The sequence below is a fragment of the Lagopus muta genome, chromosome 16 (assembly GCF_023343835.1).
Source record: "Lagopus muta isolate bLagMut1 chromosome 16, bLagMut1 primary, whole genome shotgun sequence".
Taxonomy (NCBI): Eukaryota; Metazoa; Chordata; class Aves; order Galliformes; family Phasianidae; genus Lagopus; species Lagopus muta.
The window spans coordinates 7,576,637-7,599,712 of NC_064448.1; the positions used below are offsets into that span (position 1 = coordinate 7,576,637).

At 39.2% G+C, this 23,076-nt stretch overlaps 1 protein-coding gene across 1 annotated transcript in view; it reads right to left on the reverse strand.

Annotated features, from left to right (window-relative positions):
* Positions 1 to 22,780, reverse strand: part of ARFGEF2 (ADP ribosylation factor guanine nucleotide exchange factor 2) — a 31,870-nt gene extending 9,090 nt beyond the window's left edge. Inside the window, exons 1-26 of the mRNA XM_048962718.1 lie at positions 22,517 to 22,780; positions 15,337 to 15,367; positions 14,481 to 14,604; positions 13,618 to 13,764; positions 13,263 to 13,442; positions 12,625 to 12,844; positions 11,892 to 11,963; positions 11,466 to 11,614; positions 10,964 to 11,094; positions 10,474 to 10,708; positions 10,121 to 10,220; positions 9,755 to 9,894; positions 8,985 to 9,093; positions 8,265 to 8,466; positions 7,638 to 7,749; positions 6,849 to 7,054; positions 6,570 to 6,654; positions 6,295 to 6,466; positions 5,074 to 5,225; positions 4,753 to 4,881; positions 4,375 to 4,533; positions 3,145 to 3,292; positions 2,114 to 2,213; positions 1,069 to 1,109; positions 815 to 984; positions 1 to 152 (exon numbers count right to left, since the gene is read on the reverse strand). Of these exons, the coding sequence (XP_048818675.1) occupies positions 1 to 152; positions 815 to 984; positions 1,069 to 1,109; positions 2,114 to 2,213; positions 3,145 to 3,292; positions 4,375 to 4,533; positions 4,753 to 4,881; positions 5,074 to 5,225; positions 6,295 to 6,466; positions 6,570 to 6,654; positions 6,849 to 7,054; positions 7,638 to 7,749; positions 8,265 to 8,466; positions 8,985 to 9,093; positions 9,755 to 9,894; positions 10,121 to 10,220; positions 10,474 to 10,708; positions 10,964 to 11,094; positions 11,466 to 11,614; positions 11,892 to 11,963; positions 12,625 to 12,844; positions 13,263 to 13,442; positions 13,618 to 13,764; positions 14,481 to 14,604; positions 15,337 to 15,367; positions 22,517 to 22,655 (3,605 nt within the window). The 5' untranslated portion in view covers positions 22,656 to 22,780. The remainder of the gene's footprint in view (positions 153 to 814; positions 985 to 1,068; positions 1,110 to 2,113; positions 2,214 to 3,144; positions 3,293 to 4,374; positions 4,534 to 4,752; positions 4,882 to 5,073; positions 5,226 to 6,294; positions 6,467 to 6,569; positions 6,655 to 6,848; positions 7,055 to 7,637; positions 7,750 to 8,264; positions 8,467 to 8,984; positions 9,094 to 9,754; positions 9,895 to 10,120; positions 10,221 to 10,473; positions 10,709 to 10,963; positions 11,095 to 11,465; positions 11,615 to 11,891; positions 11,964 to 12,624; positions 12,845 to 13,262; positions 13,443 to 13,617; positions 13,765 to 14,480; positions 14,605 to 15,336; positions 15,368 to 22,516) is intronic.
* Positions 22,781 to 23,076: the final 296 nt, after the last annotated feature.

Sequence of the window (23,076 nt, forward strand, 5' to 3'; positions counted from 1 at the left end):
CTGTTCTTCTTCATAATATGCTCAAAAGGCCTTAAGAAGTCTTTCTGGAAGCGGAAGTTGGCCAACTCTCCCTTCTCAAGGAACTTCATGGACAGCTGCCTTAATGAGTCTACTGCAAAGATGGCAACATCTTCATTAGGGTTACAGCCAACCTAGAAGAAACACATTTTCAAACACTTACCAGCTTATTTCTTATATAAGTAACATATCCATCATATATTTCCTATCAGTTCACTGAAAATCTCAAGCACGCTGTAGCTTCCAGACATTCAGAAAACAGGAGGGCTGTTTGTCTCAGTCATGAGAAATCTGAACAGCCCCACAGATTTCGTATGCAGAAAGTGCAAAAGAATAATCAGCTAGATACTCAAAACCAAAACAAAACATAGGTTAGAAAGGAATGCAGCCCAAGCTTCCAACAAAACTAACTTTGTTGTTTCAGGATCATCTGCATATGTTGTAGAGGGAAACTAATTTGGTATTTGACCAGGAGGATAATACAATGGCACAAAGGAAGAAGCATAAATACACAGTTGTATAATGAAGTGATCCTTTGTTATAAAAAGATCCTTTCCATAAATATTTCCATTTTTATCTCCACTCTTTACATTTTGAAATAGATGTTTCACTTAGCATTAGAAAGTGTTTGTTCAAGTAAATATTGTCAGAATTACTACATATAAACTGCTGAGAAGTTAGCAGACTTTATTTCTTTGAAGTCAAAACCTACACCGTTCAGAAGCATAAGAAGAAAAAGCAGATGAAAAGTCCTTCCACACTAACATACGTTACGTAAGCTGGTTTTAAAAAATACCTTGTTGAAGTGATCTCCAATCACTTGCCAAATCCTTGACCACTGCAGCCTAATGCGATTCATGTTGTAATAGGATATCTCCACTATCTTCTGCAGACTGAACATGCGTGGATGGTGAGGGGAAGCCAGCTCATCCATAGAGACAGCACACAGCCATCGGACGAAGTCAACTGAACACGACAACACACTACTGTAAATTCAGGATGTGACATGGCAAGAATTGCTGTATTGCTCCATATGGTCAGCATACATACCTATTGCATTTCCATCCAGCCTAGTTGATCCTGTAAATATCCTAGGGAAGAAATAAATATGTTGCAGTTTTAGCTGCCCATCCCCAAGAACCAATCAAATCTTAGAGCTGTAAGCAATTGTCAGCAGCATCCTGTAAGTACTTCACAACGGCACGTTTTGCTGGATGCTAACCACCTGCCTGGGCTTTTTGTAGTTTGTGAATACTCTAAGTTGTGGCTATCAGTACAGATAGCAGAAAGAAAAAAAAAGACTACAGATCCACCATGGTCCTTTCCTCCCCTTAGCTCTTCAGAGTCTTGAGAGAAGTTCAGATTGCTAATTATGAGGCATACAGATTACTGCTAAGTTTAAACTGTTCCTGAATTTATGACATGTACACGCATACCTATGTTACAGTAAGTATTGACACGTCAAGCAGCTTCAATAATTATAAGAAATGCCCTTTTCAACACTACTTCTAATACATGCATCTCTCCTATACAGTATTTAAAAAGACAAATGAAAAAGATGATTATTTGGACAAGAATACAGTGACTAACAAATAAAAAGCTCCAAAAGAGCAACTAAATGCTGCAGTACTGAAGCTCACACGACCAAATAAAATTGCATGACTTGATAGAGCATGGGCATTTTTTCTTTTCAGATACCAGCCCACCTGAAGCTAACTCAAAATGGGGTTGAGGAAAAAAAGCCCACATACACAGATTGCATGCACACAGATTAGAAACAGAGGGATACAAAACAAAGATACCTAAATAACTTGTTTACTCCAAGGAAAGGCATCAAAAACACACACGCACACACACAGTGCCATTCTCCAAATCCACTGCACTAGCTTACATTAGTTATTTAATGCCAGCCTTTTTTTTTGGTGAATACTGTGTGCCCGAAGCATTATATTTAGTAGCTCCAAAGACAGCATCTAAACATCACCTTTCTCTCGAGAGAAAGAGGTTTCAAGAACAGGAAACCCTGTCAGAGTCTGCAAATAAAGCAAGGTCAATAGCTTCAAGTCACATTTCCCACAGAACAAATTTTAAGTACCTGTCTACTGCTACCACTACACTCTGGGAACTGGTCTCTCCCACTGACTCTTGAATGCTCGCCATATGCCGCTTATCAGCACCACTTCCAACAAGATTACCTGCAATAAAACCATAAAAACAAACAGTGTTTAGCATCACGTTTTTAGAGCTTTTACAAGTAAACAAAGAAAAGCAATTGTAATGTATATGGAGCAGATGGTGCCCTTGCGTGATCTGTGCCAGATTATGACAAATTAAACATGCAGTTAGAGGTGTTCTTTTAACTGAGGGATAGCATTTTGGTCATTATGTTAATTTTCTTAAGATGTATTACTGTTAATATGATTGGAACAGATGAAACATTAGAAAATATTAACTCAGTCTGATACAAGCAGCTGAGGTTAGGCACAGTTCTGCTATATTCAGCATCATCACAGAATTATAGTATCGTTAAGGCTGGAAAAGATCAATCTAAGATCATCTAGCCCAACCATCCACCACCATCCAATCATCATGGACAGCATGAGCTCCCAAGTACTCTGGAATCTAAGTGTCACCTAGACACTTCTCCAAAGATTAAGACAGTCTGCTTTCTCCTCTAATTTACAGCTTTTTGTTTCACATACTACTGGAGCAATAGGAACCAAAACAGCAAGCCCAAGATGCAGAGATGAGGAATTTCTTTGGAAAAATATTTATCATTGGAACAATAAAGAGAAACTGTTCGTGTTTTAATTGTAAACAAAGCATAGAGAGGAAGAACTGATAACACTGGTAAGAAGATTGTGAAACACCTTTGAAAACATCACATCCCAACAAATCAATCTGGAGGCATTCTGTTAAATACATTTATACACTATTAAATTATTGAAGTGTGAACATATTCTTTAATTACTAAAATATCTTGGAAGGTTATGATGGATTTTTTAAGTTCCATTAACCCACTAGACTCAAATGAACAGATGTATTTTGCTATCTTATAACTGAGCTCTTAGCCATCACACTTCAATTAAATATGCATACTGTGAAGCTCAAGACTATTAACCTTACCTAATCCGAGGCCCATGAACTCTTCCCCTCCAGATGCATAGCCTTTAATGATTCCTTCCCTTTCACGTCCAGCACCAGATAAATACCGAGTTTTTACTCCAGTTCCTATAAGTTGTGCTAGCTCCAGCTGGCTAATACATTTCAGGATCTAAAAACAAAGATATTCTAAAACAGTTTCTGGATACCATTGCATATTTATTCCCAGTACCGCCCAGGTTATCTAACCTTTAAAACAACTTAGATAGCAACAACATTACTAAAGCAACTGTAAATCAAACTGTGTTGAGTGACTCACTCAAGATCACCAGCTGCCATAAATCATTCCAACACTCGAGGGAAAAAAAAATAATATAGTGCCAAGAAATCTAATTTAGATCTCTACCAGAAGTGACCTTTTTACTACGTCTCACAGCATCAGCTTTCAAAACTCAAATTGTGTAATTGCATTATAGCAGCTGCCATTTAATAACGACAGTGCAGGTAGTGAAAAATGCCACAGCTGCCATGCTATAAAGCACGTACAGGCCTTTCCTGACTCCTTCACACTGCAACAGCCCTTGGGTTGGCACAAGCATTTGGGGGTTGTTCTTTAAACCAGGTCCACAAAACTCATCAGCTAGAGCCCCTTTTGGTTCATATTATCACGCAGTCGAAGTCTAGCACCAGAGAATGTAATGCAGCAGGAACATTCCAGTTTAGCAGCATCACTGATTTAGAAGTGATTGAAGAGTTCTTGAAAAATATGCCTTAGGAAAATAAGCATGATTCTCATACATTATCCTCACTTTTCCCTCGCTCAATTATTGTGGACCAACTTCTTCATGCAATTGTGGTGTAAAAGTTGCTGAACACAACAAAGAGAAGTCTGGAACTGTGAGGTGGACTATTTTTGATAACAAGAGCAAGAAAGCAGTGGCTTCTGTTTAGAATTCCATGAATTGCATTGAAATGCAAATTCAGCATAGTTTTAATTCCTTATCAAAAGCAATACAAACACTACAATGCTAATCACACTGTGCCTATGGAGTCTGCCAAAACAAAAAAAAAAATAGACTTTTTTTTTAATACTAACAAAATCATGCACTCATATCCATCTTTCAAGGAGAGTTGAAAGACATCCTGGGAGCTAGATGTGGTTAAAGACTAGAAATAGTCAGAGAATCAGAAGAACAAAGTCCTGCAGATTTTCAAAGAACAATGCAGTTGCATGAAAACTATTCAAGTTGTTACCTCGTGCCAAGAGTTCCCAAGATAGTTGCCATCTGTGTGAGCGACTGTAATAAGTGTCTTAATGGTATCTATGTTCTTCTGTTTCATTTCTGTGATACTGGAACTGGCTGTCAACAAGGAAAACCGAGCAAGGGCCTGTACGTAAGCATCTCGTTCAAGCTACAAGACAGAGAAACACAACATTGCAATAAAGTCCCTGAAGAGCTAGAGACTACTTGGCTACTTGGCCAGCATGCCTATGCTACTTTACTGCATAATTGTCAGTTACACTAGAGCATTTTCCAGGGCAAGAAGGGTAGCAGGCAAACTAGCTAGTGCTCTTAATAGGACTCAGCAATAAAAGACAAGCAGAATTCTTGAGAGAAGTCTCACACAAACCTGCATTCCAAAGATGCAGGCTATTCGAATTGCACATCGTATGCCTTCCAAACAAAGGGATGCAACTTCTGTGTCATCACAGTTCTGCAAGCCAACACTGTAAGCTGCCAACAATGGAGTCCAAACAAGCTAAAGAAAGAAAGAAATTAAGTTCACAAATCCATTAAGATTTTAGCCTAAAACTCTATGCAATAGGGACTAAATATATTTTTAAAAAATTTCCATCTGTTGCATTACCCAGCTGCCCAGTCATTTCCCCCCATTTTTTTCCATGCTTGAAACTCTTAATGAAAATATAACATGAATTTCACAGACACTCACTTTGAACATGGGTCTGACATGATCCAGATGAGTGGCACTAGTAAAAGGAGCCTTTGCATGGCTTACTGCCTCCATGAGAGCTTTAGCAGTTTTAGCCATTTGTTCCATCTCCAAGTTGTACAAAAGCCTCCGCTGCTTCTCATTAGCTACACCTAATGGGAACACCACAGATGCATTGTTGGTTTGTTTTTCTCCACACAGGAGAAGAATCTGTACCTTCATACTGACGAACATTAAATGAAGGTATTGACAATGAAATCTGAAGATAATCTTCAGAACCGTTACAATTTAGGAGGCTTTCATAGTTTGCAAGGAACTCCAGCACCAAAATCCACACCTCAATCTAAGAGTTTATTCTACACAATATATCTAGATTCTGCCTTTTATTACATACCAAGAACAAGTCAGACAGGCACAGTCTATTAATTTACTCTGCTTATAATAATGGATGGAAAACGCTTCACTGTTTTAGTCTCACATCCTCCATACAAAACAAGTCTTTCACCAATTTAAAAATAAGTTACTAACTTAGTGTAAGAATGAAGAAACATAAAAGATCATTTTGTTTCTGTTCTGAACTGGGAAACTTGCAAATACCACAGAAAATCCCAAAAAAAGCACTATGCTGAAGATTCAGAATTAAATGAATGACCACTGTGTATGAGGAGAGTACAGCTGGAGACACTGGTTTCTACAGCAGACTGCACACAAATCTTTGCTTGCTGTGAATGAGAAAAAGCAACTGTAGAATGTGACATACTCTTCAGCATCTCTTTTCTCAAAGATTATCACAAGGACAGTGACATTTATTACCTATGAACTATGACATGCTACTGATAAAGATCTTGTTATGATATCTTGTATATAAAAGAAGCTAATGAACAAAATAACATCAAACATCAATTATTTTTCATCATTTCCCCTACTTTCATTTTAAAAAAAATCTAGTTTCTAGTGCCTTTCTGCAGTGGTCCTGGATGCACTTACACAGCCATGTTTCCATCACAGAAATAGCTGCATTAAGTAACACCTGTAAGCCAGTTTCATTCCAGCTGATTATATATACTATATACACTATATTTTACTATATTAGTACTCTAAATGTAATTTATATATTGCACAAAGATGTTGTCAAAAGCGACCTGAACTTCACTATGCCATCCTGAAAGTTATGCAATAGTTCAGAACATGTGGTCTTTCCAGTTTCTAGATCCTTCTTACTTGGTTTACTACACTTGGTTGTAATTGCATATTCTTTTGTTTCCTTCATGGCAATTTTCTTTCCTTCTATTTCTTCATAGATCGTGGATAAATACTCCACTGGCAGGTCTTTACTGTCATTGATTCCTCGATTCATTTTAATGTATTGTTCCTTTGTCATTTTATTCTTTACCTGTAGAAAAGAATCAGGAAATCAGGTACTGAATGTAAGTTCTGTGGAAATCTGAGTTTCTACAAGTCCTTTTTTTTTTTTTTTTTTTTTTTTTAATTTTCACCTGTGGACTGTGTAAATCTGTAGTCAGCATTATGATGGAGTATGCCAAAACATAGGCAGTGTCAGCACTAGCAAACAGCGTTTGCCTAAGAGAAGAAAAAAATAATGCGTTATTAGAGACCTCATTCCTCTACCAACTACCTCCATTTTCACAAGAAAGGAAACAGACACGCTTGTGGAAATACCCAACCTCTAGAGTGCGAGTTGTACCTCATTCTTGAGGACCATGAACAAAAGAGACATTTTTCAGGCACTTATCCAATACAAGGTTTTGAATTACCGTTGGTTGCATTCAATATATCTAGCAGCAAACTTCTCCATTAATCTATCAATCTTCTGGGCTTCACCAGGCAGCCGGAAGCCTTCCAGAAATATACGTAGGGCAGAGACAAAGTCTTTCCCACAGAAATCAAGCTGGTCCACATAGGCATACATCACTTCCTTGTTAAACTTGCTGCCTTCTCCAAGAAATTCCCCTACTTGAGTCTAAAAAACACAAAAGACGGTTACTACTATGTAATCCAACTGCCAGCTGTGCAAGAAAACTTAGAGTTGCACAGCTGAATTTTGTAAGACTGATCTGATTCACTAAGTCAGCAGAGCAACCGTTACAAGGATGGCAGGAAACCAGCATCACTAGAAAACAGACATAACCTGCTTATTCTTGTTTCCCTCATTCCCCACAAGGTGAAATCTGCATTAACACAGATCCAAGGAAAGCTAATTTGCACCCCATTTCATATGCAGTGAAAAATGCATTGACAATGTGCCAACTGAAATTCCTTCACTTGACAAGATATTATTAATGCAGATATATATCAACCCTGTGCCCCTTAGCACTTCATTGAAAACAGCTACTAAAATTATTTAAATTTACTAAAATGTCTGGGATACTTTATTAAATATAAAGCAGCATTGAGATCAAGTATATTCATTAGAACCCTTATGCTTTTAGTTATCTATTAATTAAATAGGAACTCAGAGTGCATACAAAAGGATCAGACAGCAACACTGTAAGAGCACTCGTTTAAAAACGATATGAATTATCTTATATTGCCCATAGTCTTACAGAACAGAGACGTTCTTCTTGGTGCAGAAATTGTGCAATGTCCTCTGCTGTACTTCCAAGCATTCCTTGCTCCTGTAGATACTGTATTCCTCTCTTTGGTTTTTTGTTAAACCTATTCAGACAAAAACATGGACGAAGTGATGCATGTAACTGAAAACCTCCCTCTTGAAATACTTGAGGATATCAGAGAATTCCCATTAAAAATGCTGCTGTACATAGTATTTTCCGAGAAAGTTCTTCAAATCAATGAAACAGCAATAAACTACTGTTGAACAAGCATTTCACTGCAACTATTTCAATAAAGACAATAAATGGTTTAAAGAGCTGGAAGATGATGTGTCTGCCTACCCAAATCAGTTTCAGTATAGGTATATGCACACCTGGCTGTACCAGCACAAAGGAATACTATGAAACAAGCTCCACTCCACTCAAGATGTCACTGAATTCCTTTTTAAATACAGTAGCTCCTCAGTGCTCCTTTCTAAAAGAAGCAAGAGCCTCAGGACTAAATCTAACAGTAACATGTCCCTTTACTTTTCACTATATAAGACTAAGAAACAATATGGTTATACTTTTTTTTTAACTAGCAAGTTGTTGGGTTTTTTTTTCTTTCATTATTGAACTTACAGCTCTATCCCATGTTCAATTATTTCCTTTTGTTGTTTGATGACTTCAAATTGCTCAGGGTCATCTGGGACAGCAGTTTGGGTACCAACACTCCCAACTCCTGACGACACAGTGGAGTCCAAGGAACTGACACTACTTCGTCTCCCTCCACTGTCAAGACATTTTCCTTCAGCTATTTCCTGCTCAGATGGTTTATATGTACCTATTTATAAACATGAAGAGACTGAAGTCATCTTGTTCAGTAAAAACTCAGTAAGTTAGAAAAAGTTAGTTATAAGCCAAAATCCTAATTCTAGCAGGTTTACATTTTGCCAGACTATACTACACAAATATGCTGTACAGACACATTTCTGAAGTATTTCAGCAAAAGCAAAAAAAAAACCCATCAATATCTCTAAAGATCTTTCACTTGAATCTAGGAGCTGCAAGATATGTCACATTCATGTTCTACATAAGCCAGCTTTTACAGCGTCAGTGATGGCCTGGCTAAGTTTTAAAACAGACCCTGGTTATTCAGATGAGACATTTGGAGGGTCAGCCACTGAAACAGTATGCTATTTCAGTATACAGTACTAAATAACCCTTTGTAAAATACTTATATAAATGAATTGTCATGTAAAAACCTGGCATCCACACTAGTGAATAACTTCTGAACCATAAGGAAACACAGGAACAAACTTACTTAACAAATTAGTCTCTCTATAAGGAAAACAATCTTACCCAAGCTTGTCTGATGGTTGGGGTTCACATAAAGGTCTTTGCTCCATTCTACCATACATTTTAAAATAGAAACCAAACATTCAAGCCCTTTTTTCCTCAGGCTTAATTCCTAGAAATATCCAACAAGAAAACACAATACACTTGTAGCCACAAATTTTTAGGATGCATTACATCACACCATTGAAATCTTAGCATGTTCATCAGCTATGATGATACCATTTCTGTCCCTTGACCATTTACACTGGACCAGACTGATGCCACATTCCAGCTGCTTTAAGCGTTGGATCTGTTTACAGCTGATGAGTACAGCCAAAAGGCAATATACCCCAATTCTTAAATGCAATTTAAGTGTACGAATGATTATGAACATCCAGCAAGTTTCTATAGCATCAGAGCTCTCCACAAGGACAAATGTCTCACTACTTTAACTGTACAGTAAACCAGCTCATCCAAACACTGCCTCTAAGGTCTCTTGATATTACTTTCATTCTTGGCCAAAGGAACGCATGATTAAGGATGGCTCATTTGTTGGCCTACCAAGGGAGAGAGGATCAAACGAGCACAGAACAAGTTCAGTGTCACAATGTAGATACACTGTAAAACCAAGTAAATTAATCATGCTGCTTCATTATCCAGCTTAAAAACTTACCTAATACAGCTAACTAATAAAAAATAAGTAATACCAGTAAGTTATGGACAACATAAACCACAGGAAGTATCGATAACCTAGAGACATAATGGTACCTCAGCTTCCAAGCTGTTATCCTTACCTGCAAAAGTGTCATTCCCAATTCATGGCCACTTCGTCCCTGGGCGATTTTGGACAAATCATTTACAAGGCGTTCAAATATATTAGCAGCATTTAAATCACAGTCATAGTTAACGTAAATATCCACTACACACTGGGCATCTTGAAAATAAATGAAAGCACAAACATCAGAGTTCTGTGCAACAGCATTTTTCAAAGGAAATACTCAGAGCAGGCAGTGGGTTTTAATACACACATTTAACTCAAGCATTAAGGGATCAAATTCATTTTTCCCCAAAGAACTTGAACATCAAATGTAGCATTTTTCTAGAAAATAATTTTCCTCTGCAGCCAGAGGAAGTGTCTGCTTTCTCAACAATATAAATACCTGCACAGATTCTAGTTAAAGTTTGAATCACCATCCATTTGTGCTCAAAGGAGCTTGAAGAAGTCTCTAAAATATTCAAGAAGATCTCTTTGAAGAACACCTGCAAAATACATGGGGAAAAGGACTTGATCTGAAACTTGTTAGAACCATGTCAAACATACAAATTCATTTCTACTCAATTTCTCTTGAAAAATATAATCTCATGTACAGAAGAACTCAAATACAGAATTAACTGATCAGTATATTATGCAAACAAAACTAAGACGCCAAGTTTAAGCTGCCAATGAATTTTTATCATTGCAGTATCCTTATTTGAGAATTAGAGCAACAGAAAAATGGGAAAACTTTCTCACCTCGATTTGCATTTTTAAATGAGTCTTAAAATTTGAGAGAAGTGTGAGAAAGATGGCAAGAGAGAGTTCAAACACATCAGGAACAGATGAGACTCCATTTTTAGACAACGCTACACAAAGGTATTGCTTGATTGCATTGATGAACATTTCATGTGTCCTGAAAACTGGACCAGCATTCTGTAGCACTGAGAGAAGAAGCTGGAGAGACACTATCTTAGAACGCAATTCATGGGATCTAGAAAAAAGAATCAACACAGAAAATGAAGATTTACTACATCTCTCAATACAAACTTGTGTGTGGAAATCTTTCAAGTACTACATTTTTAAGACCTGAATCTAGGACTGAAATTTGCTTCATCAAGCTAACTGAAATAAGGGCCTGAGTGATAAATTTTGAATACCCACTTTAGCATACAGCAACTACTTATCTGCACCCCATGTTTCCAAAAGCTACCAGGAGAGAACAGGATAATTAATACAGTTTCATTACTTAGGATCTGGTGGTCCATCACCAAGTGGTTTCATGGAGAGCTTGCACAGTGACCTGAACACAAGGAAGGCATCCTTTTGCAGAACATGAGAAAATTTGGCAGCAGCTTGATGGCCAGATATATCTGCTTCCTAAAGAGTAAGAAAGAAAATATTGGGTACTCAGTGAGACAAAGGAATAAAGCAATTAAGAAAGATTCTACAGCTCTTCTGAGAATTAGCTAATGATTTGCTAAGACATAAACAAAACCTAAACTGGAATCAAGTGATCTGAACCACCTCTCTCTCCTCCCACCAATACTAAGCTACAAGTCACAATCAATTTTAGAACAGTCATTTTCAATATCTACTTAAACTGAATTTGCTGCTTCCTTTCTGAACCTCACCAGGACACATACATTAAGTCTTCTGCTCCTCCTCTCCTCAAAATCCCACTGTATTAATTGGTGTGAAAATTTTCCTCCTTTCCTATCCATACACAGGCATCCAGTGAAGTTATTTACCAGATTATCAGTAGAGGAAACAGACTGTCCATCATCTGGAATTCCATTTGTTTGTACATTTTCACTACTAGAGCCAGAAAGAACAGTATCTGCAGTCTCTACTGCAGGTAGAGCCTTAGCCATTTCTGTTACCTGCTTCTCTTCAGCTACTAAAGGGGAGAAAGAAAAATACAACTGAAACTTTTTTCAATCCATGACATTCGTGAAGCTCTACAATTGACTGGCACAGAAGCAGCAGTAGTAAGCTAGAAGATTTTTTAGCTACAAACAATAGAAGAATCCAATAAGACAATAAAAGGCCTTTCCTTATTGTGTTCTTTACAAGTACTTAGTAACAACAGTAAGAAAGAATCTGTGTTTTTATAATTACAGGAATAAGAATTTTATAATAAACATGCATCTACTTTATTTCTGAAGATCTGCTACCTTTCACAGCTGACTCAACCACATCTTCCAAGATGCCTTTAACCATTTCCTTCCCTCCATCAGTTGTTTCCTCTGATGAAAAAGAGAGATAATTTTGAATTTTGTACTCTTGTTTAGGAAGAAGACAAAGGAGAAAGGGGACAGAGGCAGAAAGGTTAGAGGTACTAAATTTTTCTGAAGTATTTTCCATTTAAAGCCTTTTCAAAGAAGTCACTTGAAAATATTCATTAAAGTTATTTCCATAATTTATTTCCAAGCACTTATATTTTTAATGTGGCATCTTTGTCCTTTGTATTTATCAAATGTTATGATTTTTTTCCCTTTTGGAATATCTTACTTTTCTATTCTGATACAGTATAGGAGCATATGATAACATTCTCATAATACACATTTTTACCACGGGACTTCAATTATCTTAAAGTAACTCTGTCACTTCAGGCACACCATGATTATTTTCTCCTCTCCTTCCCTTCTGTCAAACCAACCATGTCAAGTTCCAGTATAAATCTATATACTGGACCACATGAAGTTTCAGAATAATTCTAGGACAAAAATAAGCCTTTCTTCAGTGGCTATAATATCACAGGCAATATCTAATAATGGCCTGTATACGCTGAAGAGCTACCAAGAAGACACAAATGTTATTTGAGCCAATAGCCCCAACCGTTCTCCCAACAGTAGTGTAAGAAAGCATTTTGCAATAGAAATGCAACTGAAAGCAATTCTTGTTCACCTGATGCTGAAGGAACCAAATCCTGCTCTGACTTCACATTTCCGTGTCCTGTCCTCTCAGGCTCCCCATTAGTTAATTCCACACTTACAGGAGCAGTATATTTGCCTTCCTGATAGTGGTGCTTTAACTGACCCATCTTTGGAGATCTGGTCACTGCTTGAATTGCAGGAGACTGGGATTTTTGCTGATTTGTTTTTCCCACTTCTCTGGATTCTTGTACCTTGAGAAAACATTGTTAAAAAGTTACGTAAAGGAAGAAAACATAAGGGAAAATAAATATCTATGATAGCTGATGTTCCCTTGAGAATTCACATATTTATGAGAAACAACAAAACACTGCTTGGCTGCTCCAATGACAAAGACCTGCTTTAGCTCAGCCATTGGAGTGTGAAGCTTATGTTAGAAGCATCGCACCACTTGTACAAAGCTGTTCATCAGAAAGTGGTAAAACTAGGAGTTATCAGCAACAAGCTTCCTATTTTAATCAAACTGGTACACCACACTATGCTTCACTGCAGAATGACAGCTGTTTTAAATTACAAATCAACAGACATTTAACACAATAGACACACACAAAAGTATTCTATTAGTTCGTCAAGCCTAAATGTTTGAGATGAGCAGAAGCAGAAGGTACATACAGATTGATTTTCCATCCGTGTGAAAATGACATTTAGCATCTGTGTAAGGGTAGCTTTGGCAGTTGTCTGATTAATAAGGTTTTTACTGGCCAGATAGATGTTGTAGCAGGTTCTAACAGTCTGGAGAACTGTTCCTTCATGAATTTCTATATACGGAGATGTTACTGCAGTGAGGAGAGCCTGAAAAATTCCAAGAAACAATAGATCTGAGTTCAGTAACATATCTAATGCTGCAAGAAATGGAGAAACTGGATCATAAATGGAGTTTCACCACTATTTTTTCAGTTACAAAATCAATGATAGAAAAATTGCGTAATTAAAATCACACAATCACAAACTGTATCAAATAAAATACCTTAATTATCTGCAGTTGTACTCCTTCATCTGTTTGAGGACCCTGAAAGCAGTTGCAAATTGTGTCAACTATCCGATCAATCAGGCGTTTCCCAGGAGCTCCACTGTCTGGGGCATTGCCAGTGATATGTCCATATGCAATAAGTTTCTAGGTAAAAAGAACACAAGTTAGTTCTATAATTCTGTGATCAGACAACCATATGCTTTTAAGTAAAATACAGTTGAGTATGCCATAAACGGGGTTTTGGCAGCCTACCTCGCTTTAACAGTTTTAACACAGGAATTGAACACCTTCAACAGCCTGGTTAGCAAATACTTGTGCAGTTCATAGGCTTAGACAAGATTTAATAGGTAATACACATTTCTGTGCCACATTTCTTCCTACTGCTATTAGACCAAATTTATTTGGCCTTTGCCTTTGAACCTTCTCACAACAGAAAGGTTCAGTCAAAGTAGCGTGATAAAGCTAAGTAACATTTGTTTTTTCTCTAAGTACTGAGAGAGGCACAAGATAGAACAATTCTGGAGTCTGATCTCCCAGCACATCAGAACTACAAAGGACACCACGGTAAATATTCTTAAAGCAACACAGATTAAAAATCTTTAAAGAACAATGTAAGAATCCATGAGCCTCAATGAATGATTGTTCCACTGTAAAACAACAACACACATGAATTTCTTGCTTTTGCAAGATGAGCTTTCAGCCAAATCTGATGATAACATACTTTGCAGTTTATGCATTTAAACATCCACTGCACAGCTGTATGTTTTCAGGATAATAATACTTCTCTCCAAGAATGCCAACAGCATACAAATTTTTAAGTGCATGTTATTCCATTCCACTCTCTCTGAATTTTAACTTACTTGTAAACAATCCAGTGAAGTACTGACAATGCGTGGTGACTTTGACTGGCAGGCCAGCTCAAAAGGAAGGAAGTACTTATCAGCTTCAATGAAGTTTGCTTTTGGTGGAGCAACAGTGCCTTCTCTAGGTCAGAGGAGAAGAGTTGTTTATTTTCCTAAACACATTATCACAGCAAACTACCCATCCTTCTTTTTCACATTTAAAGCTAGATGGTGCTCAGAAGCATATGAACATAATTCAAGATTGTCTTATGCACACTTTCTTTACAAAGTTTGATTTTCTTTAAAGTCACACATGAAAAATGCAAGGTTGTTCTTGTTTTGCATCTGATCAGAGAACAACTTAATGATAAAACTAAGCCATTCTGAATTACATAAGCAGAGCCTGTATGAAGTACACTAAGAAAAAAAACAAAAAACGTATTTTTGGAGCTCATTTCAAAATCATAGCATAGTGCTGGAACAGTGTTTTAATACTTTATGTTAATAATTAAATTACATCGGTAATCTTGATCTATGTAATTAAGATCATATGCTATCAAATTGAAAATTGTAAGCAGCAGCAGGCATCCTAGTAGGCTATATTAAGCCCAGTAACAGGAAATGAAAACCTAACACCTGTTAGAAGTTCTGCAATTATTTCATAGTGAAATTCAGAAGGCAGTTATGGGTTGAGTACCCAGAGCCACAGCCATTGTGTGAGTGGGAGATATGGGCCACATCGTGTTCCTGGCATGAAGGTATTCACACACATTCACAAGCTCACTGCAGTGACTTAGGTGTACTTTCATATTTCCATTACCAAATTAATCAGTTTGCTCTTTTCTTGCACAGCTTACAGCAACCAATAATTTACCTTTGTTTTTCCAGTTCTGTCTTTATTTCATCTGGAATAAAGAAAAAATTCAAAGTTTTTAACACCCAACATAATTGATTGACAACAACATAAATACGAAATGTATAATAACACAAAGCAGTTTCAAACCTAAGTCTTACATCTGAGCTGCTCCTTTTCTGTAACATCCTCAGCCTGACATCCTATGGGGAGGCACAGCTCTTAACTTCTACATTCAAAAATTATTCTTCCCCAAGTACTCTTAAGAAGGCATTTTTTAAAAATGTATGTATAAAAAATTATTCAGTGAAAATAAAATAGAGAGCTTAGGTTTGGAGAAGTTTTAAACCCCTACATAATCCATTAGTTCAACACGAGACCTTCCCATTAAGTCCCACGCTGGTTAGCTGACATCAACTGAATAAACAAAGTCTCACTGAGAGAACAAACATGAAACAGATACTGTCCTCTTGCCAGCAGTTACTTCTTCTTCATGAACTTAACTCTTTAGGGGACCTTTGAAGAAGATGAAATACAGGAAAAAAAATGCTCCCCATCTCCGTTACAAACAAAAATCCTTCATAACCTAATATGGCTTTAAGAATTTCTAACGCATCACCACGATGTACAACACAGACTGCACTGCACCAAACACAGCCTAAGTACAAACTACAAACACTGACACACAGACCAAGCAGCACACACAGCAAGGGTGCACAGCTACAGGCACTTGTAACACCACTGGGATCCTGCATCCAGCACATCCAACTTCATGCCCCTGCAAGTTACCACATCCACATAAATTGTTTCAACTGCAAAGTTGTCAGAAATGGGTCATTCTCTGGAGGCACCACTGTTTTAGACTGGACATGCAGAGTTCAAATGACTTCAGTGCTGCCCATGAACCTCAGTCATTTATTTCATCTTACAAGCATTATTCCTCAAGACAGTACATTAAGAACTGCAACAGATGGATGTTATCAGTTTGAACAAAAAGGACTGTGCACACAGAACATCCCTTGCAGAGTATCCCCATCTTTTAGCATTGCTATCCTGTTCTACAGAGAAAGTGGAAGCCAAGTGCCAAGGAAACTCCAAGTTGTGACACAACACATCCGGGACTGGGACTTACTACTGGTGCCATACTCTCTCCATTAATGAAGGCCACCATGGACAGAAGGCAGCAGTATGACATCTACTAGCTACAGATGATGCAAGAACTGAAGGACCATTCATTATCCACCCCGTATTTGATGGAACAGCAAAACTGAAGAATCACTCATTCAGAATGGGTCACGGCTCTGTTCAGAAGCCCACCAATTTCTAACCAAGTCAACATACCATAACATACCAACAGCTTGCCTAAAATAGAAAAGCTATTCACTAGTGCTTTTGGAGAAAAACTAACAAACCAGCAGTTACCACTTCTACCTACCTCTCACCACTTCTTGGCTCATGAGCTGCAAGCACTGCAAGCACTTAAGCCAGGTTTGTTCACACTTACCTCTGCCACCAAACTAGGTTCATACTTGCTCATTAAAAGTCCCATGTCTGGTTTGTCCCTCCTGCCCACACTGCTGCAGCAGGTATCAGATCAGTTACACACCTTCAGACAAAGTAAGAACTGTGCATCACTGCAGTGTGCAGCCATAAGATCAGCAGCAGTAGCTATCTTGTGCTGGGAAAACTCAAAGCTCACAACTCTCAGAGCAGGAGCCGTGCAGGAACTGCCAGAGCACCAGCTCAGCAGTGCAGCTCATACCAAACACTGCAGGCTCTGATCACTGCATGCCTGTGGTTACCAGGTACAAGGCTGTAATCCCCAAGGGCTAAGCAGATAAGGTTTAATCACAGAGTCTTTGATTGTACCTGGTTCTACAGTGATAACAATAGTTTCCCTAATATCATGTTTTATGCAAGTGAATGGAACTTCCTGCAATTAAAGTTTTAAGGCGGTCAGGAAAGACAAAAATAGCATATTTTTCATAAACAAATCAAGTATTATTTAACCAAAACTTGGAATTTTACCGAATGTAAGATAAAGCTTAGACCACTTACTCAAATATTTCACTAGTCTCATATTTTTCCTTTTTTTTTTTTAAATGGAAACACTACTTGCACATGTCTCTTGGTAGGACTCCCCAGGGATATTTGGTTTTCTTACCAAATTTTCATTAAGAAAAGCACATCTTAATTTCAGTTAGAATGCAGACTAGTGATCTTTCAGCCAAAACCAAAACCTGTTCAGCATCAAATAGTCTGCTCAGCCTATCACCCAAAATTTAGGTCAGCTCACTCAGATCAGCTGTGGCATCCTCCTTCCTGTAGGCGCTCAGCTGCTGGCAGAAACAAAGCTGAAGGTCACAGGCTCTGTCTTCACTGTCATGCAGTCCGGTGGGAGGCCAGCAAGGAAGGCTTGCTGGGAGAAATGCTTGGGGTGGAGTTGAGATGATTTTGTTTTTCCCCAAAGTAAAAATTTCTCAACTTTACCTTATTTGTAAAAATAATAACAATAAAATAATAATAAAAAAAACAAGTAGAAACATTAAGCAATGAGTCCCACCTAAGAAAATATCATTTCATAAAATTTAATACTCCACAAGAAAACAGGCTTCCCTGTTAGGATCTGCAGCTGAGGATAACGTAAGTGCTCAATTCCACATTCAGGGAGTAACCAAGCTATGTGTGTCCAGATTGTTTGGCGGGGAAGAAGAAACAAGAGGATTTTTCTTCCTTTCCAATAAGTCACCTTCCCCATATACTGATCACCAGCAAAGCAGAGTAGCTAATAGGTTTTAAATGTAAATTTCATGAAGATTTTAGCCATAAGAAAACATGATCTAGACCCTTCCTCATATTTTTTATATTGTAATACCTTCACCGACATTTATATTAAATCTTTCCATAAGAAAAAATAAGAGTTGTGTTCCATATTAAATAAGTGATCATTTTATTCTCCAAAATCCTCCATATATTAAAGAAACAAATTTAACAAACAAAAAAAAGTCCCCTACAAATTTTTTAATATAAAGGATTTTCCAAAGCACCATAAAAATGTATGCATCACAACAATATTTCAATTTAAAATGTTGGCAAAAAAGAATAAGTCAGACAAGGAAAACAAGTTACAGGCATGCTCCTGCTGCTGATTGCATCAAGATCGTTTGGAAACATCTATGTTTCCAGTGCTCATTTGGTGGTCTGACCACCAAAAGTGAATGAAACACCAACTGTAGCCTAACTGAATTCTGTTACACTGAGAGCCACCAAGGCAGACCAGGCACAGCCAGCTCACAGCAAGTGCTGCACACTTCTGTCCCACGCAGAAGTAAGGGCACAGCCAAGTCACTTCCACAGCTCCAGCACAGCCTGAGCACAGGTCAGCTTGTGGCCACCACAGGACAAGGCTGCCCCTCACCTGGTGGTTCTGCTCTCAGAGCTTCCTGCTGCTTTCAATTCAAAAGGCACCAGCGTGCATCCATCCACTCAATCAGAAACACCTCTGACTCCACACCCTATAGGTGCTGCCCACTCAGCACAGCCTTCCAACACTCCTACAGCCAGCACAACAGGAGTAACAAGCAAGGCCCTGCAGCTTTCTCTTGCAGAGCTTCTTGCCACAATGAAAGCAGCACCAGGCACAGGCAGAAAGGAACTCCAGTAACAGATGGATAGTTTAAGTTTGCTCGTATTGAACAGTATGTATTAAAACGAAGGACATAGTTTCCTGCCTGCACTTATTTGTATCCTACCTTAACAGCCATGTTCATCACAGTGGAAGCAAACCAGGTCCTGTGCAGCGAATGGTGTCACTTGTCTCCCCACAAGGACAAGAGCAATGTCCTTTCATGGCGGCTCAGAACACCAGAGAGCAATGCCAACACAAACATGGAACAGTCCAAACTGCTTTTTGTTCCATTCCATTTTGCGTGAAGTCCATTTCATTGCCTAATTCCAGGTTGCCTTAGATTTAAAACAGCTACAGCAACGACTCAACTCAAAAAACTACAGAAAATCCTTGAGAGGAGCTGCACAATGAAACAGGATCTTCTTGGTTCAGAGATAGCCACGAAGTTTTACTAAACCAACAAACTTTCTCTAGACATCCATCGTTTATACCAAGAAATGACTTAAATACACACAGATTCCTAAGTGAAGGCGTGGATTAAGAGATTTTTTTTTAAAGCTTATTAACAAACTAACTGAATACATCCTGTTGCGTACAGAGCTCTAAGACGCACACACAGAAGTGCCTAGGCAATCAAAGGTCACAGAACCAGGCTGGCTGCATAGCATGTCGTTAAAAACAGTCCTAATGGGGTAATACAAATAGTTTGAGAGACCCGGGGACACAATTAGCATTTCACCCACATGAACTGCTGCAATATACGATATGCACTGCGTTCCACTGTAAACCTGTCAGTATACTGAGTGTTTCACTACACTTACCAAGAATCACGTACACCCACAGCTCCACAGAAGTGCTTATTAGGCAACTATTTATATGCTGGCTGTTGAAAACCAGTTGGAAAATAAAATTACCACATTCTAGAGCAGAGCAGAACAGTTCCTCTGTTTAGAAGTTCATTTCTCTCCACCTCTCCTGGGATTTACTGGCACTAAGGATACAGGATACAACTATTACACCTACTGATGAGGCAAGAGACTGCATGAAGGAATCCATTCAAACTCTGCTTACTCAACATTTACTCTGTATGCTTCACAAGAGGGGTGGAGAGAGGAAAAAAAACATTGAGAAAAAAACAACTGAGAACTGGTTTTGTTAACGATTCCATTTTCAAGGACACATCTATCACTGCTTTGGGCCAACAGTGCAAGCTAACAAGCTCTGTACAGTTTAGCAGTAAATAAGCACTGCTTTCACCCTGCTCATATTCATCACCTATTTGAGCCCATGGTACTCCTCATTTCCAGTCACAAAGGTATTTTGCAGTCCAAAACTGTAAACTACTGGCTCAGAAAGAAAAAAAAGAATTACTGGAAACAGAAGAAAAGTGCAAAATAGTTTAAAGTTAACTACCACATAGATTTCCTTATGTAAGAACAACAGCAACTGTCAGCAGCAATTTCTCAGCAGTGAAGCACATTTATAACATAGGAACATCATTCCCACAGCTGGAAATGCATTCCTCTGTCTCACCAGACAGAAATTTAAGGCATGTGTAATTAACATAAACACTACTCCAGTAATATTACAGCAGAAACTGTAGAAATCATTGCAGGTTAATTTAATTAGGTAGCTCCAGAATGCACCAGTTCCTCCCTATTTGGAATAAGAATTTACTAATGAATCATGTCCATGCTTTACAGTTTATAAAAGGTATAATACAACAGTGCTCCATTAAAGAGAACATTGTACACATAAGACGGCACAGTAAATTTATTGAGAGCTGAAAAGGGATTACTTCAAATACGACATGGGGCAGGAGGGCAAGAACAACAGCTGACACAGTGACCAGGTTCCTAAAGTGAATCCAATCTGAGAGAAACAAAGTTATTTGTACTCTGATTTAATTACCAGAGACTAACTGGATTTTATTATTACTGGAAGTATTGAAGGTTCTTTCTTGAATAACAATCTGTGTAAATTAAGAAGTCTGGTCCGATTTCTGTAACATTCTACCTACGCTCCCGACCACGTTTACTACAGCAAAGGGCTTGATAACTAAGCTAACACTTCTAAAATTAAGCTCACAGTTTTATTTTATAAGCTTAATTAAACTTATGTAAGCTTAAGTAAATCTGATTTGAGTAAAAAGGAGCTTACTCCATATAAAATCAAGTTTGAAGAACTTAACACAAATAAAAAGAACCATATCCATGTTGTCAACTTAAGATGAGGCAGCATTTACCAAACATTATAGAAATCCTTTAGCACAGTAATCAAAGCACTGCTAGGGCAGGGGAGCTGGCTAACAGGAGGTTATCTACTCTTATCTTCTCCTGTGTTAGTCCAATGAAGTACACTGACTTGTTTTTTCCCTCCAGCAGGATTAGAAAAATGTACATTTACCTTCACAGAATTAACAGACCTCAAATGTACCGTACTTAAGACACAAAGATCAAACAGTTATAATCCAAAAGGCCAATGCTAATAGGTGACTACTACATCCTCCCAAAAGCACAATCTTAGATGTGCTAGTAAACTAAGACTTTCATTGGCAATCTTTAAGGAAAGTTCTCTTTCTTACTCTCTAAGTGGATTTACACTGCAGAAAAACAGGCTCCCAGACAAGTAAAAGGTTTGGAGGAATACTGAAGAAGTCAGAAAGGGAAAGTAAGTAGGGAAAGTCATTTCAATTGCTCACAGTGTTTGTTTCAAATAATAATAAGCAGCCTCACATTTCTATCTTTCTCTGGATATACCATCATTGCAGTCAGCAGCTACAGATTTCTTCAAAGAGCTGCAAGTAAGAAACTTAGAATGTCAATTTTTCAAGTTTGCTTCTATAGTACGTTTGAAAGGCTTGCATCTGCTTACTCACATGCTCAGCTATCTCTCACTTTTCTCCAAAACACACTCAAATTAAAGGAACAAGCAATCCATACCATAAGAGATGTCACCTCTGTAAAATAAGAAAGGCCACCAAGAACTGCACGTGTGAGAGCCGTGCTGCTTCACCTACTGTCTTCCCGCCGTAACATATCATATGCTTGCACAGAACTTTAGCAGTCACACCTACATTACAAAAGGATGGATTTGTAGCCGCAGATTTTAGAACCAGGCTGCCAAGTTCAGAAGACGTGTTTCAGTTCTGCAGGACGCCACAGCTTGCCCGGGGCTGCATCACAGTTTCTGCCAGCCCAGCCACGGGCTGGAGGAAAAGTATCAGAGCCCATGAGATCAGGGGGGTCTGGACGCGAGGGCCCCCACACAGCTCGTTTCCTATTTGAAAAGCTTGTCATTAATTTTCTCGAAAGCAATCCGAGAGCGGCACACCCAAGCCCTTCTGTTCATACCGAGGCCAAAAGCGAGCAGAGCAGACAGCGGCCCGGGCTGTCCCTCCGCACCAAAGGAGCGCTTCCCCCATTTTCCCTCCCTTCCCGGGCCTCCCGGCTCTCGGCCCACGGACTCCCCGCCGCAGCACCCCGCTGTGACGCTGCCCCGCTCCGGGTCCGGCACGCAGCGCCGCGCAGGCCGGCGGCTCCCAGCCCGGCGGGTCGGCCCGGCCGGACTCACCCAGCGCCACCTGGCAGGCTCTCCGCAGCTGCCCGTGCGGGGGCCGCTTCGCCTCCTTCTCGGCCAAGATCTTCTCCAGGGCCCGCGACACGAACATGCTCTTGGTGCGAGCGTCCTGCTCGCGGGCCGGGGGCTGCATGGCGGGGCCGGGAGCGCTCGAAGCCCATCACCCGGAAGAACCGCGCCTCCTTCAGCGGCCACCACAGCGCCGCCGCCACGGCGCCGCCATGTTGGCACCGTCACGTGATTCGGGTCGGCTCCCCGCCTTCCCGCCGCGGCCTCCGACCCCTGCGAGGCGCCGGCGGCAGCGGGCGGGGCGGTTCGTGGCGGCGGTGCGGTCATCGTTGGTTCGAAGAATCGCTAGAAATTAAATTTCAAGTTCTAGAAATTCAGTCTTCATGGCCAATTGTTTATTCTTATGTTCAGCTGTCTCTTGCCCTTGCCCACTGACCCGTGGTCAGATGCTCTACACCCAAAAGGCTCAGTGTTACCATGGAAATAATCCGAAAATTCTCTCACTCGATGCCTTCCTTCAGAAACTTGCAGCCATCGCAGGCTGA